The sequence below is a fragment of the Geotrypetes seraphini genome, chromosome 19 (genome assembly GCF_902459505.1).
Source record: "Geotrypetes seraphini chromosome 19, aGeoSer1.1, whole genome shotgun sequence".
NCBI classification, from domain to species: domain Eukaryota; kingdom Metazoa; phylum Chordata; class Amphibia; order Gymnophiona; family Dermophiidae; genus Geotrypetes; species Geotrypetes seraphini.
This window is the reverse complement of record NC_047102.1, coordinates 15,949,123-15,965,821: the sequence shown is the minus strand read 5'-3', so window position 1 is coordinate 15,965,821 and position 16,699 is coordinate 15,949,123. Positions and strand designations below refer to the sequence as shown.

Below are 16,699 nucleotides of genomic sequence, written 5' to 3'. Positions count from 1 at the left end.
TCTGCTCTTACCACAACCTCTGGCAATGCGCTCCAGAGCTTAACTATTCTCTGACTGAAAAAAATATTTCCTCTAAATTTACTTGTTCCCTTTTTATTTATTGTTTGTAAGCCGCTTAGATGTTCCATGATGGGCGGTATACCAAGTATTAAATAAACCTGGAATTTCTTCTGAAGCAATAAAATATGATAAATTTTAGTGCAGTTTATTTTCACTTCCTGCTTAGCTCTGAATATTTACTTCATCCCTATTGGGGTGAAGTAAAGTTTTAACTTCCAATTGACATTGCACTGGAGTGAATCGGAAGTTGAAAAGTCAGCTACCAAAGATCTGAGTTCCCCTTGGCCCAAGGTCATTAGTCCTAGAATTCTGATTCTAGGGCACCAGCATTTGGGTGTCCTGAGTTCAGGACCCCCCAGACCCCTATCCACCCTCCGCTGACATGTATCCTCACCTACCTAGCTCTCCCAGCCACCCACTTAACCTATTATATGGGAAATGGTAGATAGGTAGATGATGGTGAGGGTATGGCAGAGTGGGGTGGGAAGTATTTTAGAATGGAAGAAGGGGGTTTACTGGCTTGGAGTGTTAGCATGTGAGGCTCTGGTTCCATGGCAGGGTCTCCCCTGCCCTGGGAGTCCTGACACAATGTCTCCTTTGCCTTGAAAGGTCTCAGATCTATTGAGATTGGAGCAGAGAGAGTGTTTTTTTAGTCTGCGCATGTTGAGGAAGATCAGATCACTATTCCATCAAGAACATTTCTCAGTATTGATACAATCCACTGTGCTTTCTCAGCTAGATTATTGTAACTCAGTTTATCTGGGCATTAAGCAGAGCAGTCTAAAACGACTTCAGTTAATACAGAATACTGCAGCTAAGTTCACTTTTTGGGAAACGAAAGTATGATCATGTTTCCCCTTTGTTGATCAAGCTTCACTGGCTCCCAGTTCGCTTTAGGATCCAGTTTAAATGCGCATGCATAATCTTCAAGCTTCTCTATGGAATATTTGATCCTTTTGTCCCCTTATGTTGGAATCCCCTTAGACTTTGCCATTTGATAAACACACAAAGATATAAGTTAGCCTTCCCTTCCTTTAAGGGAATTAAATCTGCTGGGAAGCTCAGTCGATCTTTTGTTTTCCAGTTTGTAGAGATCTGGAATGAGCTTCCTGACTCCATTAGGCTTTTAGGCCAGCTGCAATTATTTTGTAAACTTTGTTCTCACAATTTTTAAATGGTTTAACTACAGCCTCAACGAAATGATAATATTATAGTTATTTTTCTTATGCTTTTCTTATGTACTTTAGTTTTTCATTAGTTCTTCCTTCTCCTATGTTTTCTGCTACGTACTCTAGTCTTAATTATATGTGAACCGAGTCGAGCTCCATCGGGAGATGACCCGGTCTATAAACCAAAGATCAGATTAGATTAGATTATTTCAGTGGTTAGAAGTGTTAAGATGACATCCATCAGCCACTGAAGTTAAAATGGAAATAAAATGGACTCCAGCATTAATTTAACACAGTTCTTGTAGCTTTGTGCCCTGCTCATCTCATAAGAACATAAGAAGTTGCCACCACTGGGTCAGACCAGAGGTCCATCACGCCCAGCGGTCCGCTCCCGCGGCGGCCCATCAGGTCTGTGACCTGTGAAGTGGTTCCTGACCATTTCTGTAACCTACCTCTACATCTATCTGTAACCCTCAATCCCCTCATCCTTTAGGAACCTATCTAAACCTTCCTTGAAACCCTGTAATGTGCTTTGGCCTATCACAACCTCCGGAAGCGCGTTCCATGTGTCCACCACCCTCTGGGTAAAAAAGAACTTCCTAGCATTTGTTCTAAACCTGTCCCCTCTCAATTTCTCCGAGTGACCCCTTGTACTTGTGGTTCCCCACAGTCTGAAGAATCTGTCCCTGTCCACCTTCTCTATGCCCCTCAGGATTTTGAAGGTTTCTATCATGTCTACTCTAAGTCTCCGCTTTTCCAGGAAGAACAGCCCCAGCATTTTCAACCTGACTTTCTTATACTGCAGTAGTGTGAAAAGTTAACACGGAAGTGTAAAAACCTAGGCAAAAATATTTTTATGCGGGGTCTCAGCACGTTCTTATTACATCGGCCCCGAGATGATAAAACCAATTCTGTGAAATCTAACCCAGTCCTGCTGGCCAGCCTGCTTTACTGAATATCCACAATGACTATGCCTGAGAGATGTTTGCATGCCCAGGGTTAATTGTAGGCAAATATTAAATATCCAGGAAAAGTCTTTTAATATGCTAGAAACAGTACGTAGAAACATTTCATGCATATTGTAATATGGAGCTTCTGAAAACCAGGCTGGTGAGGTGAGTTCTTAAGGATTAGAATTGAGGACCTCTAGTGGAGCCAGAATTCTAATGTGGCATCATTGCAAGATGCCTACTAGAATCTAACGTGATTTCTCATGTACTTGCATGACTTCAATAGTCAAAAGAAAAACGGGGAGAGGGGGGAGGAGCAGCAGTAATAATATTGCCTTATCTCAAGAAAGATATAGTGGCGCTAGAAAAGGTTCAAAGAAGAGCGACCAAGATGGTAAAGCGGATGGAACTCCTCTCGTATGAGGAAAGACTAAAACGGTTAGGGCTCTTCAGCTTGGAAAAGAGACGGCTGAGGGGAGATATGATTGAAGTCTACAAAATCCGGAGCGGAGTAGAACAGGTACAAAGACTAGGGGGACACTCGATGAAGTTACAGGGAAATACTTTGAAAGCCAATAGGAGGAAATTTTTTTTTTTTCCCACTCAGAGAATAGTTAAGCTCTGGAACGCATTGCCAGCGGTTGTGGTAAGAGCGGATAGCGTAGCTGGTTTTAAGAAAGGTTTGGACAAGTTCCTGGAGGAAAAGTCCATAGTCTGTTATTGACAAAAACGGGGGGAAGCCATTGTTTACGCTGGATCGGTAGCATGGAATATTGCTATTCCATGGGTTTGGGCCAGATACTAGTGACCTGGATTGGCCACCATGAGAACAGACTACTGGGCTTGATGGACGATTGATCTGTACTCTGTAGATCAGACTTGAAAGTATGTTTTCTCAAATGTTGAGCAATTTGGGAGTGAAAAAACTGGCTGAATGATTTCTGAAGGTTCACAAATCCAAGATTATTGTTGCTTTTTAATCAACATGTATCCAGTACAGGACAGTACCTTGGTGACGACATCTCTGGAAAGTGAATAGACTGTTTTATCATTTATTTAGATAATTTCTGGGGCCTCAGCATACTTCAGAAATAGGTCATTGTGCCTGACATGGAAACATGAGCGTGGTGACAGGGGCAGATAAGAATTTCAGAATGTGTTCCACTTATAGGTGCTGTCAAGCACTTATAGGTGCTGAATATGAAGGAGGGGGGAGGGAAACCATGTTTGCTACATTGTAGCATGCAATGTGCTTTAGTTACTTTATAGCAGTCAAGTCTTTGGTGCTCATCTTTGTGGAAATTGCGAACTATTAGAGCATATTTTGACGTTTCATCTTTCGGATTACTGGCATGGTCACTGGTTTTGAGCCAGCTGGACTATTGCAACGTTGTCTACTTTGCTGGTTATCAAAAAAATAATAATAATAATAATAATCTGCGTAGATTGCGCATAGTCCAGAATGCTGCTGTTCGACTGATCTTTAATCTGAAAAAAGTTTGATCATGTCACCCCCCCCCCCCCCTTACTTTCGTGATTTGCATTGGTAGCCGGTTGAGGCTCGGGTGAACTTTAAATTTGGTTGCATTTGTTATAAGTTTCTGTTCGGCCTGGCACCCATCTTGTGGATACGTTTGCGTTTGTGAATTCAAATCGCTCCCGATGCACGCATATTTGCCTTTCCTTCTGTTAGTCGGTCAATATAAAGAAAAATACCTTCAACGGCTTCTATCATATCAGGCTGCGTTATGGGGAAAAGGTTTGAATTTTCTGATAGCGACTTCTTGTTCATATCAGCATTTTAGGAGACAATGGAAAACGTACTTGTTTGCAGGATTTTTAGGAAATTAGGGCTCCTTTTATTAAGGTGCGCTAACCAATTTAGCGCATGCTAAATGCTAAGGCATCCGTTATATTCTATGGGCACCTTAGCATTTAGCGTGCACTAATCTTTAGCATGTGCTAAATCACTTAGCACGCTGTAATGAAAGGACCCCTTAATTTATTCCATTTACTGCTTATGCGCAATTTTCTTAATCTATGTTGTAAACCGCATAGAACTTTGCGGTATTGCGGTATAGAAATCATTTTTGTGTTATGTTATGTTCTGGTCCATTTCTGTTGCGTCTCCTAAGCACCCTTTCTGTGGCCTTCACTTCTGAAAGTATATTTTTTCCAAGACTGAGCACGTCCCGTGTCCAGAAGTTTCCCAGCTTAGAACCAATGAACATTGCCTTTAATGGAAGAAATTTGATGGTGAGGTGAAGTTGCCACAATGATGATTCACTTTTCTTTTTTTTTTTTTTTTTAAATTCTTTATTCATTTTTAAACGTACAATAAGTACATCAATATAATATAACAAATAGATCATAAATATATCACTTAATAGTCATCAAGAGTAGACATAAAATGCTATTAACTCCCACCCTCCCTATTATATAATCAAATACAATGTACAATATACTTTAATAAAATAATAAAATTATCCTCCTTCCCCCCTCGTAATTGAACCTGTAAATCAGGGGAAAAGAATCATTTAATCATTGCAATATTTTGTTAATGGCTCCCACACATCTTGAAATTTTCTAAAACACCCTCGCTGTATTGCAATATATCTTTCCATTTTATATATATGACATAGAGAATTTCACCAAAAATTATAGTTTAGTCTACTCCAGTTTTTCCAATTGTACGTAATTTGTTGAATGGCAACCCTGGTCATTATAAGTAATAATTTGTTATTATTTGAAGAAATTTGACTTTTTGCTCTCATTGCCCTACCAAACAACACAGTATCATATGACAATGCCACTGGATTGTCTAATAAACAATTAATTTGGTCCCAAATTGATTTCCAAAAGTTTCCCAGCTTAGAACCAAAGAATATTGCCTTTAATAGAATAAATTTGATGGTGAGGTTAAGTTGCCACAATGATGATTCACTTTTCTAAAGAAAAAATAGATGATTACCTGGAATCTAAAAATTGTGTAGACTGAATTAACATTGGATTGTGTTTTCAGATACTCATGTTCTGGAATACCTGATTTTTCTAATGTATAGGATACATGACAATATCTTGCATGATGTCAGCCAGGAATGCACTGCGATGAATTAAGTTCACCATGATCCCCTTTTTTCAAGCTACAGTAGTGTTTTTTTTTTTATTGCCGGCCGCGGCAGTAAAAACTCTGACTGTCATAGGAATTCAATGAGTGTCGGAGCTTTTACTGCAGCGACCGGTGACAAAAAAAACCCTAAAGCGGATTGATAAAAGGGAGACTATATTATTTCCACAACGCTGTAAAAAAATTATTGGTAGAGCGAAGCTTATTACCTCTGATTTTGTTGCATGCTCTCCAGAGACCTTGTCCAGGTATCTGAGATGATTAAACGATGACCGTTTGAATAGATTGCTAATACATTCAAGAAATACAAGCTACAACTAATTTCCATGTTGATTCTTCTAGCTCAGATATAGAGTCAGATGGCTGCGATCATCTTTGTAATTCTGGATCTAGCAAAGAATTGGCCTTTTCCCCTGAACCTGTACCACCCGAGCTTTTGCTGAAGAGACACGCTTCCATGAATGGCAACATCCAGTGGGAGAAGAGGGATATGATGTCAAGAGCGGCCGGCGGTAAGGAAATGTTAATATTGGAACCAATTCAGTAAGGCTGATACAGAAACAAAGATATCGTGATCTATAGCCTCTAGATTTTGCTCAATAGTTCCTATAAAATGTATTTATCAAATTATTGACGTCTTTCCAAGTGTTCAAGGCAAGAGGTTAGGTCTTCAAGGCCATGATCAAGGATCAATTTATTTATTTATTTGATGTTTTAGCCTGTCCTCCCAAAGGAGTTCAGAACGGCAAAGAATATAAACGATTCCACCAGCTCCAAAAAGAAGGGGCACTTTCCCTCGCAAATTTTATTGTAATCTAACATTATTGGGTTTTCCTTTAAATGTAATGGAGTTTGGGTTTTTTAGCATTGTTTTACCTCCCCAATTTATATTCATTGTAAACCGCTTAGATTTTAACTTTGGGTTTATATGTGCAGTATATGAAATACCTTGAACTTGAACATAGAGCGCACTAAGCCCAGTTATTATGGGGAACACGAGAAATGCAGCACGAAGTAGGAGACGTTAGACAGTGTTGCCCTCTAGTGTCAAGAACAGACAATTAAGTCTATGCTTCTCGTTTCTTTTTCTGCGCTTCTAGAAGTCTTAGGTTTGCGTAATTTATTTACCGCTTTTTTGAAAGAGTTCACTCAAGGTGGTGCACTATAAGAATAATTCAAACGCTTGTGAACCGCCAAGAACTTTGGATTATGTGGTATATAAATAAGCAATAGACAAGTACAGCAGTAACACGATATTCAGATTATAATACAAAGTATGGCATGGTATGGTAAGACGTTGCGATAGATAGCGTAGGGCAGCGTCTCTCAAACTTTTTAGCTCCGGCACACTAAACGGAAGCAAATGTTTTTCGCGGCACATTATAAAATTGCAAAACCAACCCCAAAAATGAACCCCCTTTTTACAAAACCGCACAAGAGGTTTTTAGCACCAGCTGGCACACTGAATGCTCCACGCTGCTCTGATGCTCTGATCGTTGGAGCAGCGCAGAGCATATAGCACGCTGGCCAGTGCTAAAACCCTCTTGCACGGTTTTGTAAAAGGGGAGGGGGTTAATTTGAAAGTTTTATTTATTTAAAGTTCTTTAAACTATGTATGGATAATTATTGTAATGACGGTGAAACTAAAGTAGATAGAATAGAATTGCTAATCAATGCAATGGATGTGCTTATTTTTGAGAGCGCATTAACTCAAAAAGTGGCTCGATAGTCGACAAGCAAACACGCATTTCAAATCCACCATTCTGCAGTCGTTCTCTCTCTTTTTTTTTTTTTTCTCAATTTCATTTTCATTTCTGTCGGAGCTGAAAATCCAAGTTTGCAAAGATAAGAAGATCCAAATGGTAACAAAGCCTTTAAGCAACAACTGCATAAAAAAATAAAGCTAAAATTACTTACCATTAGTTTTCAAGGACCAATCACATCAAAGAATGATGCTTATCTAGGCATCAGTATCCTTACTCACACAGACTCTTGCCTACGTGACATAGATGTCATCTATTCTAGTGTATTTTAAAAATAAAATTCTGAAATCTCTGACACACCCGAAATCTCTATGGGGTGCACCACTGTGCCATGGCACACAGTTTGAGAGATAATGGCATAGGGGGTAAGCAAAGGAGAACTATGTAGATAAGAGAGAGAGAGTAACAGAGATTAGAAAATAGGGTCTTTACGGTAGTATTTATGATAGCATTATGGAGTATTATTTGTATTATTTCTTTATTACCTTTTATATTTACATATGAAATTCAAGTTTTGATGCATTGTATTGTGTTTTATGGAAATTTTAATCTCATCTAGGGTAGGAGTGGATAACCATGTCCTGCAACTAATTGTCCCTCCTTGTGTATGTGACTAGCAAGTTAGTTACTTCTTCCATTAAAGGCATGGTTGAAGAGCCAAGCTTTCATCTGCTTCCTTGAAGGAGAGTCCTGTCAAGAAATAGATGCATTCAAAAACCTTTTTTATTTTGAACCGTCCATGCAATCTTAATTAATTTTGTTTTTATATTTAGGGGCCCCATTTTATTGCATGCATGATGAATTTTTCATCTTTTTTTTTCTAGTCTTATCTGCACACAAAATGCATAATTAATTATTGGCTACAGATGTAATTTTGGATGGTGGCAACATCAGAAGACCAGGGATAGGAGGGAAGAGAGACGTGGCAGTTGATTATGACTTGAGGGCTTTCTTGAATTCGGTTGCTTCCCCCTTTCCCCTCCCCCCCCTAGCTTCCAAAGGGGATGGGGCTTGATACTACTTTTTTTTCAGTTTGGGTACAATCAAAAGAGTTTACATATCTTAGACAGGTACTTATTTTGCCCAGAATCACAAGGAGCTGCAGTGAGAATTGAATTCGCAATCTCAGGGTACTGAGGTAGCTGCTGTAAGCACTAGGCCACGCCTCCACTGACTAGACGGCTATTCCATCCATCCACCACTCGTTCCATCCAGAAATAAGAATGGCCCTCTTCTTCCTCTCTAAAATGAGCCTCTTGATTTCTGAACCTCACTTCAGCTTCTGTACTGTGTGAACATTGATGAAATCTCTTTTACCTTCCTGTTGTAGCTCTACATCGCGCTAATCGTTTCCATTCTGCTACACCAAATACGTTCCAGAAATGGAGGGAAAAGACACCGTCAGGTAAGGATATTTTCTATCTCAGTGGTGCTTACTTTTAATAGCATCCTTTTCATCTCTTCTATTCATACTTGTGTGTTTACCTTTAAATGAAAATGTTACGGAGTTTTATAAGAGAGCACTGAAAATAAATTTTGAAAAATGCACTTACTTTAAATAAAGCATATGGGGCTCGTAATAAAAATAATAAAGACATCCAAAAACTGTCATAAGTCGGCACTTGGATGTCCTAATCACCGAGACATCCAGGTGCCAATTTTTGAAGTCGACATTTTCTGGATTTTTAGCGAGGCATTTTGCCTACTGTGCATCCAGAAGTCTAGGGGACATTTTGGGAGGCATGTTATGGGCAAGCCTTGGGCAGGTTAAACTTGGACGTCTTGCAGTGATAATCGAATCTTTCCCAGGATGTCCTAGATGGAACTTATGAAAAAAAGTCTAACAAAGACTAGCCCAAAAAAACGAATGGTTCTCACTGGTGTATTATCTCCCTGCTAAATTTATATTTATTTGTTTAAACGCTCACAGTTTATTACTAGGGAAAAAGACTTCAAGCGCTTGCTAGTGCTCAACGTTAGTTTCAACTTGTTGAGTCACCGTTTTTTTGCAAGCTGTCATTAGTCTTTAAAAAAAAAAAACCAACCCAAAACACCTCAGGATTGCAAAACTGCTGTTGTAATCGTTATATTCAGTTGCATTCACTTAATTTATCTCATATCATCATTATTTTTATTTACATGCTTAACGCTTCCCGTTCACTTTGTATTGAAAAGAGTGAGTCCTTAGCTCACAGTCCGACGGGGTTCATAGACAACGGTGCGAAAGACAAAGGCGCGCGCCGACAACTGAGCGCAAGACGGAGGCGCGCGCAGAAGAAAATTACAGTTTTTAGGGGCTCCGACGGGGGGTTTTGTTGGGGAACCCCCCCACTTTACTTAATAGACATCGCGCCGGCGTTATGGGGGGTTTGGGGGGTTGTAACCCTCCACATTTTACTGTAAACTTCACTTTTTCCCTAAAAACAGGGAAAAAGTGAAGTTTTCATTAAAATGTGGGGGGTTACAACCCCCCAAACCCCCCACAACACGGCGCGATGTCTATTAAGTAAAGTGGGGGGGTTCCCCCCCACACACCCCCGTCGGAGCCCTAAAAACTGTAATTTTGAGCGGCGCGCGCCTCCACGCTCTGCTCAATTGTCTGGGCGCGCCTTTGTCCCGGCGTGCTTTTGACCTGACACCGTCCGACGGAGCTTCCCCGTTTCACGTCTATTGGCTTCTTCAGGAGCAAATCTTCACTCGTAGCTCTTGTTGACTGTCTTAGTTCAGATGCATTTGCATCAATTGCTTGCTCATCATGTTTCTGTTGTAATTTGTAATAAACTGTGAGCGTTTAAACAAATAAATGTAAATGTAGCACGAGATAATACACCAGTGAGAAGCATTAGCTTTTTAGGCTAGTCTTTGCAAGATGGAACTTAGACGTTTGGGGCTAGACCTGTTTTAGAAGCATCTAACTGCCATAAAGGTACCCAGTTTGACCAGATGGCCACTGGAGGGATTAAGTAATGAACCCCAGTGGTCACTAACCCCCCTCTCACCCCACGGAGATCTAAATGAAATAGTACATACCTATCTCTAGAACAGCAGCACTTGGTATGGGAAATCCTGGTAGAACATCACACAGGTGTCTTAAGTAGCCTGATGGGTGGGTTAGTGAACCATAGAGAGGAGGACCCAGGCCCATAAGCCACGCTAGCCCACTACATTTATGGTAGAAAGTGTGAGCCCACCAAAACCCAACTCTACTGCCATATAGTTGCCACCTGTAGATATAAGGGTTATTGGGGTAGTAGACAAGTGGGTATAGTAGGCTTTGGAGAGCTCACCATAAATGATAAGGGGATTATGACAAGATGTCTATCTGGCACCCTGTATGTGAAGTTCACAGCAGTGCCTTCTAAGGTGTCCCACTGCTCTGTTGGGATGTTTGTGTGACCAGTCCATCACAATGCTGGCCCCTTCCACATCCAAATGGTTTGAGTTTGGACCTTTTGGACTTAGACATTCTTGTGGTCAAAAATGGGGTATAAAGTTATTAAAATTCTAGGAGTTACATTTGACAGCAAATTAACCTTTCATGAACATATAAGCAATACCATTAAATCTTCATTTTATAGACTTCGTCAAATACGTTCTCTCTCGCAATATCTTTCTCCTAAATCATTAAATATCCTGGTACACTCTCTAATAATTTCCAAAATTGATTATTGCAACGCCCTCTTTCAAGGGATTACACAAAAAGAAATAAGAAGGTTACAAATAATTCAAAACACCGCCATTAAATTAATAACAAAAAAAAAAAAATTTGATCACGTAACGCCACTTCTCAAAAATGCCCACTGGCTTCCAGTATCGCACAGAATAACATATAAAATATGTCTGCTTACTTTTAAAGCAATGCTTTTTAAAACTCCGGCCTTTATCTATAAAACTCTAATTCCCTATTCCACTAATAGACCATTGAGGTCCAGTGAACAACATTTACTTACAGTTCCTTCTCTTAAAATTATAAATACAAGAAGACAATTCATCTTTTCGGTTACAGTGCCACAAATATGGAATTCCCTGCCAATCTATTTAAGAAAAGAACATGATATCGATAAATTTAAGACCAACCTAAAAACGTTCCTTTACAAAGACGCTTTCGATTAAGTACTCATAAACAGGAACACAATGATGCATTAATTTTAATTCCCAACCTCATGTTTTGCCCCTACCTCTCTTTTTATTGAATTTTGTATTTCTTATCCCTTTTCCCTTTTATTCATGTCTTGTCAAGTATGTATATAGTATTTGTTTACTGATTATGGACAATTAATGTTTTAGATTATATTTAATTTTTATTTTTTAATAAGGTAATTTTATATTCACTTCTATTACTTTGTATTTATGTTCATCGCTTTGAAAATATGACAAAGCGATTAATTAAAAATTTAATAAACTTGAAACTTGAAACCCTAAGATTGGATGTCCTTTGGAGAGCCTGTCAACCAAGACACCCAAGTAGGTGATTTTCAAAAAAGGTTTTTTTGGATGTTTAGCAGTTCGCCTTTCAAAAATGCACGTCTCTGAACTTCCAAATTTGGATGTCTTGCGGGAAATGCCCAAATCAGACTTGGACGTCCTTTTCAAAAATGGCCCTCACACGGCAAAAGAAACTATAGTAGTGTCCTTTCCAAAAATGTGGCAAACTCAAAGTGTGGCGAAACAGCACAGCGGTCATATTTGTAAAACTCCAACATCCGTTTCGGTTCAGTCAAGTTTATTAGATGAACACTATCTCTTTCTAGTCAAAAACAAACCAAACATCAATGGAGATGACATTTAGCCAGTGGGACCAGCTCCTACCTGGGCAAATGCCACTCACTGGGGAAAGCCACTAATTTTCAACAACATGGATAATGCCATGGAAAGTTACCACCGACCACCCTGGTGCTGTCTGGGGATAGAGCTGGGAGTCAGCAATAGAGAATGACACGAGGACAAATTTGTCCCCGTCCCTGCGAGAACTCAATTTCCTGTCCCATCCCTGCCCCGATACTGCAGGCTCTGTCCTCATCTGCACAAGCTTTGAACACTTTAAAATCACAAGTGTTCGAGGCTTGTGCGGTTAAGGCAGCAGAGCTTGCAGGAATGTGGCAAGGCCCTGATCTGCATCTTGCCCTTACATTTCCCTGTCTACTTACATTATTCTCCTGTGCTGTCTTCCTTCTCTTATACTGATCTTTCTTGCGGTGTTGGCCCCAACCTATGCACTTTGTTTGGAGAGACGTAGGGAACTCTGACAGCTCCCAGCTATACCTCTGGTTCCTCACATCTCTCTGGCATCAGCCTAGGGAAGTCCTTGCAGGAAGGTGGAGGGGGGCTGGCAATGGTTGGGAGGTGGTAAGCTACACAGTCAGCTTCCTGACCGTGTCTCATGGCCCCTTCTTAAGAACATAAGACTAGCCTTACTGGATCAGACCAATGATCCATCTAGCCTAGCATTCGTCTTCACGGAGGCTAATCCAGGTCACAAGTACCTGACAAAAACTCAAATAGTAGCAGCATTCTATGCACTGATCTAGGGCAAACGGTGACTTTTTCCATGTCTATCTCAACAGCAGTTTTATGGACTTTTCCTCCAGGAACTTGTCCAAACCTTTTCTAAAACCAGCTGCATTAACCACTCTTACCACATCCTCTGGCAATGCATTCCAGAGCTTAACTATTCTTTGTGTAGGGTCTTGCAGGACTTTTTTTTTATTTATTTTTTTTTAATATGTCCACGCTTTCCTCTTTTAAGCATGAAATAAATGAGGTCTCCATTTCCTAGCTTTTTTCCCTTGGATTCTCTCTCAGTAGCTTAGCCACTGATCCTCTTGCATCTTTGAGTCGGTTATGGAGTAAGGAACTATAAGTTAAAAGCAATCGTTCTCCCTGGTCTCCTCCATGTAGGCAGCATCTGAGGGAAGAGCCCATTCGCTTCCCAGATCTTGAGTTTTAATATTTCCCTCCAACTTCAGGGACTCCTCCACTCCTGATCACTTTGACCTATGAGAAATACTCCTTATTGCATCATCTTCTAGGTCTAGGGAGCACTCCACTGGAGCAGTGATCCATAATGTTCCTTACAGTATGCTAAGGGAAGCTGTTTTGTGCTATATAATCGGGAACACGTCATACCTAAGGCAAGAAAATTACCATAGAGAAAACAGGTACAAATTTCTGATGGTAATTTATTAATAAGGAAACCAAAACTGCCTGTGTGTTAAAATTACCCTTGGGGTTAGTAGAACCGCTGCCAGATTGATTATTACTTTCATAATGGACACTGGTCGCCATACATCAGGGGTGTCAAAGTCCCTCCTCGAGGGCCACAATCCAGTCGGGTGCATGAGATCTATTTGCATGCACTGCTTTCATTGTATGCTACTAGATCTCATGCATTTTCATTGAGGAAATCCTGAAAACCCGACTGGATTGCGGCCCTCGAGGAGGGACTTTGACACTCCTGCCGTACATGATGAAGGACACGGTACTACTCGAAAGGGTTCAGAGAAGAGCGACTAAGATGGTTAAGGGGTTGGAGGAGCTGTCGTACAGCAAAAGATTAGAGAAACTGGGCCTCTTCTCTCTCAAACAGAGGAGATTGAGAAGGGGACGTGATCGAAACATTCAAGGTACTGAAGGGAATAGACTTAGTAGATATGGACAGGTTGTTCATCCTCTACAAGGTAGAGAGAATGAGAGGGCACTCTCTAAAGTTGAAAGGGGATAGATTCCATACGAATGTAAGGAAGTTCTTCTTCACCCAGAGTGGTAGAAAACTGGAACGCTCTTCCGGAGTCTGTCATAGATGAAAACACCCTCCAGGGATTCAAGACAAAGTTAGACAAGTTCCTGCTGAACCAGAACATACAGAGGTAGGGCTAGTCTCAGGGCGCTGGTCTTTGCCATGTGAGCGGACTGCTGGGCACGATGGACCACTGGTCTGACCCAGCAGCGGCAGTTCTTATGTTCTTATGTTCACAGTAACAACTGCAGAGGAAACAAATGCTTCCATTAACCCAAATAAGAAACATGGAGCAGAATCACCAATCACAAGGCCTCAATCCAGTTATTGCCTACTTTAAATAAATAATGAGTAAAGTGGCATAAGCAGCAATGTTAGTCCATTTTTAAAGCTAATACATAGAGATGAAAGAAAATAAAATACCTTTTTATTGGACTAATATCTCGTACATTTTTTGATTAACTTTTCAAGTTTCAAGTTTTATTGGACTTTGATGAATCGTTTATTTAGTTTTACACACAATTTAAAATAATGGGGTAGACAACTAACTAATACAAAAGGGGAGAGAGGATAGAATTACAACTAGGTATTTTTTAAAGTTCAGAGGAGAGACATATATGGAAAGAACAATAGGGTAGGGCAGGGGTAGGCAATTCCGGTCCTCAAGAGCCGGAGCCAGCTCAGGTTTTCAGGATATCCACCATGAGTATGCACGAGATGGATTTGTACGCACTGCCTCCTTGAGATGCAAATCTATCTCATGCATATTTATTGTGGCTATCCTGAAAACCTGACCTGGCGCCGGCTCTCGAGGATCGGAATTGCCTACCTCTGGGGTAGGGGGATCTAAAAAGAGAAATAGGAAAAAAAAAAAAAAAAAGTGCGATTAAAAAAAGGAATTTTGTATAAGAACCGAATGTATTTTAAATTTTAAAAGCAAATGATGACATATATTAGAATATATTTATTTAAAACCATCCAGAATGTAAAACCTTTGAAGTTAAAATGATGAAATATTTGGACACACACCAGACAGGATGTAACAAAGATCTGGATTTCCTTTCACATTATAAACCATGAAATTTAATTCTGATCACTCATCCATCTCTCCCTGTCCTTACCCCCTTCCTTTCCCCATGAGACTGTTATAGGAATGCTTTTACATTGAACGTATATATTCTGTTGTTTGTCATCGTTGCTCATTCCTGATCTGAAGAAGAAGGTACTACCTTTGGAAGCAAATCAAAAAAATGTATTAAGCTAATTCAACTAAAAGATATCATCTTTATTTTTCCTATGTTTTATTTTACCTCTATTACCAAAAACATTAAGAATTACGAATATTTGTGAGACCTGAAATCTTGGCAATACTACCTATGTTTCTGTCCATGAGATGAAGGGAAACTAAATAATAGATCATAAACCCATCTGACTCCTTATAGATTAACCCTTTCAGGACCAAGGGACCTATTTGTCCCATAACTTTAAAATCCTATAAATTTTGATTGGGATAGTCTGCAGTTCTAAATTTGATATGTACGGATTCCATATGATACTGCCTTTATGTAAACAAACTGGTTCCGACATTCATTCATTAGCGTCGTTGCCAGATTGACGAGAAGATTCACTTGCCACACTGTCCATAAGCCAGAAGTGTGATTTTTTTAAAAAAAAAATAATGATATTTCACAAAAAAAATCAATTTTTTGGCATCTGCAAGCCCTTTTTACCATAAAAATGTCGTCAAAACCACAAAAATTGGCCTACGATCCTTATGGTCCTGAAAGGGTTAAGGCAGTGAAAGGGTTAGAACTTGGCACACTGCACTTATGCTCACAGGACGTATTTATTTATTTTTTTTAAAAACCCACATAAAAAGTGTGAGTAAAACATCCACAGCAAAATTGTTTCCCAGACCTGCCGTCTCATGCAGCCAACAAGCCTGATTCATGCTTTGCATTGACCAGCCTTATTTAGGCAAAATATGCTGCACACTGGATTTGGAAGCGTTACAGCCAAAGCGCTGATGTCACTGGGATCCTTTGACTCGCGTTGCAAGTTCTTCATACGATTAACTTTGACAAGTTGCTGATAGTAAGAATGTTTTTGCCTTTCTGTAAAACTGTACTACACGTGGAGTCCTTTTCAACACTTTGCGGGTGACTGTAATGTCCACAGGTATCGGCCCCCTGGGCTTTGTACCAGTTCTCAAAGGAAAAGTCCACAAGGTCGATATTTGGTGTGGTTTTTATATGGGCAGAGAGTCTCCTGCCTGCTTAAGCAATGCCAAATGGGCTGGTCACCGATCCAGATATTCAAGTTAAAAGGGGATAGATTCCGTACAAATGTAAGGAAGTTCTTCTTCACCCAGAGAGTGGTAGAAATCTGGAACGCTCTTCCAGAGGCTTTTATAGGGGAAAGCACCCTCCAGGGATTCAAGAAAAGGTTAGTTAAGTTCCTGCTGAACCAAAACGTACGCAGGTAAGGCTAGACTCAAATAGGGCACTGGTCTTTGACCTAAGGGACGCCGCGTGAGTAGACTGTAGGGCACGATGGACCACTGGTCTGACCCAGCAGTGGCAAATCTTATGTTCTTATATACTGCCTATCAGATTTGTCTAAGCCGGTGTGTCTCAAACTTTCTCGAGCCGGGGCACACTAAAGGTAGTGGCCACAGCTTGAGGCACCTAGACGTGCGCAGACATTGATGTGATGACATCACACATATGCGTGACATCATCACGTCGATGTCTGTGCATGTGCAGAGGCCCTCTAGATGGGCCCCGAGATGCCCCAGTAGGGGGTGCCAGCAGAGAAGAGGGCCGGAGACAAGGAGAGGCACTGGTGCCAGCTGATTGCCTACAGCAGTGTTTCTCAAATACTTCAAGCTAAGT

General features: G+C 40.4%; 1 protein-coding gene across 8 annotated transcripts in view; it reads left to right on the top strand.

Moving 5' to 3' along the window:
• The window catches only part of MICAL2 (microtubule associated monooxygenase, calponin and LIM domain containing 2), a 256,381-nt gene that overhangs the window by 202,084 nt on the left and 37,598 nt on the right, over positions 1–16,699 (top strand). For all 8 annotated transcript variants that reach the window (XM_033928312.1, XM_033928309.1, XM_033928311.1 and 5 more), the window contains 2 exons: positions 5,649–5,818; positions 8,400–8,474. In XM_033928312.1, coding sequence (XP_033784203.1) covers positions 5,649–5,818; positions 8,400–8,474 — 245 coding nt within the window. The remainder of the gene's footprint in view (positions 1–5,648; positions 5,819–8,399; positions 8,475–16,699) is intronic.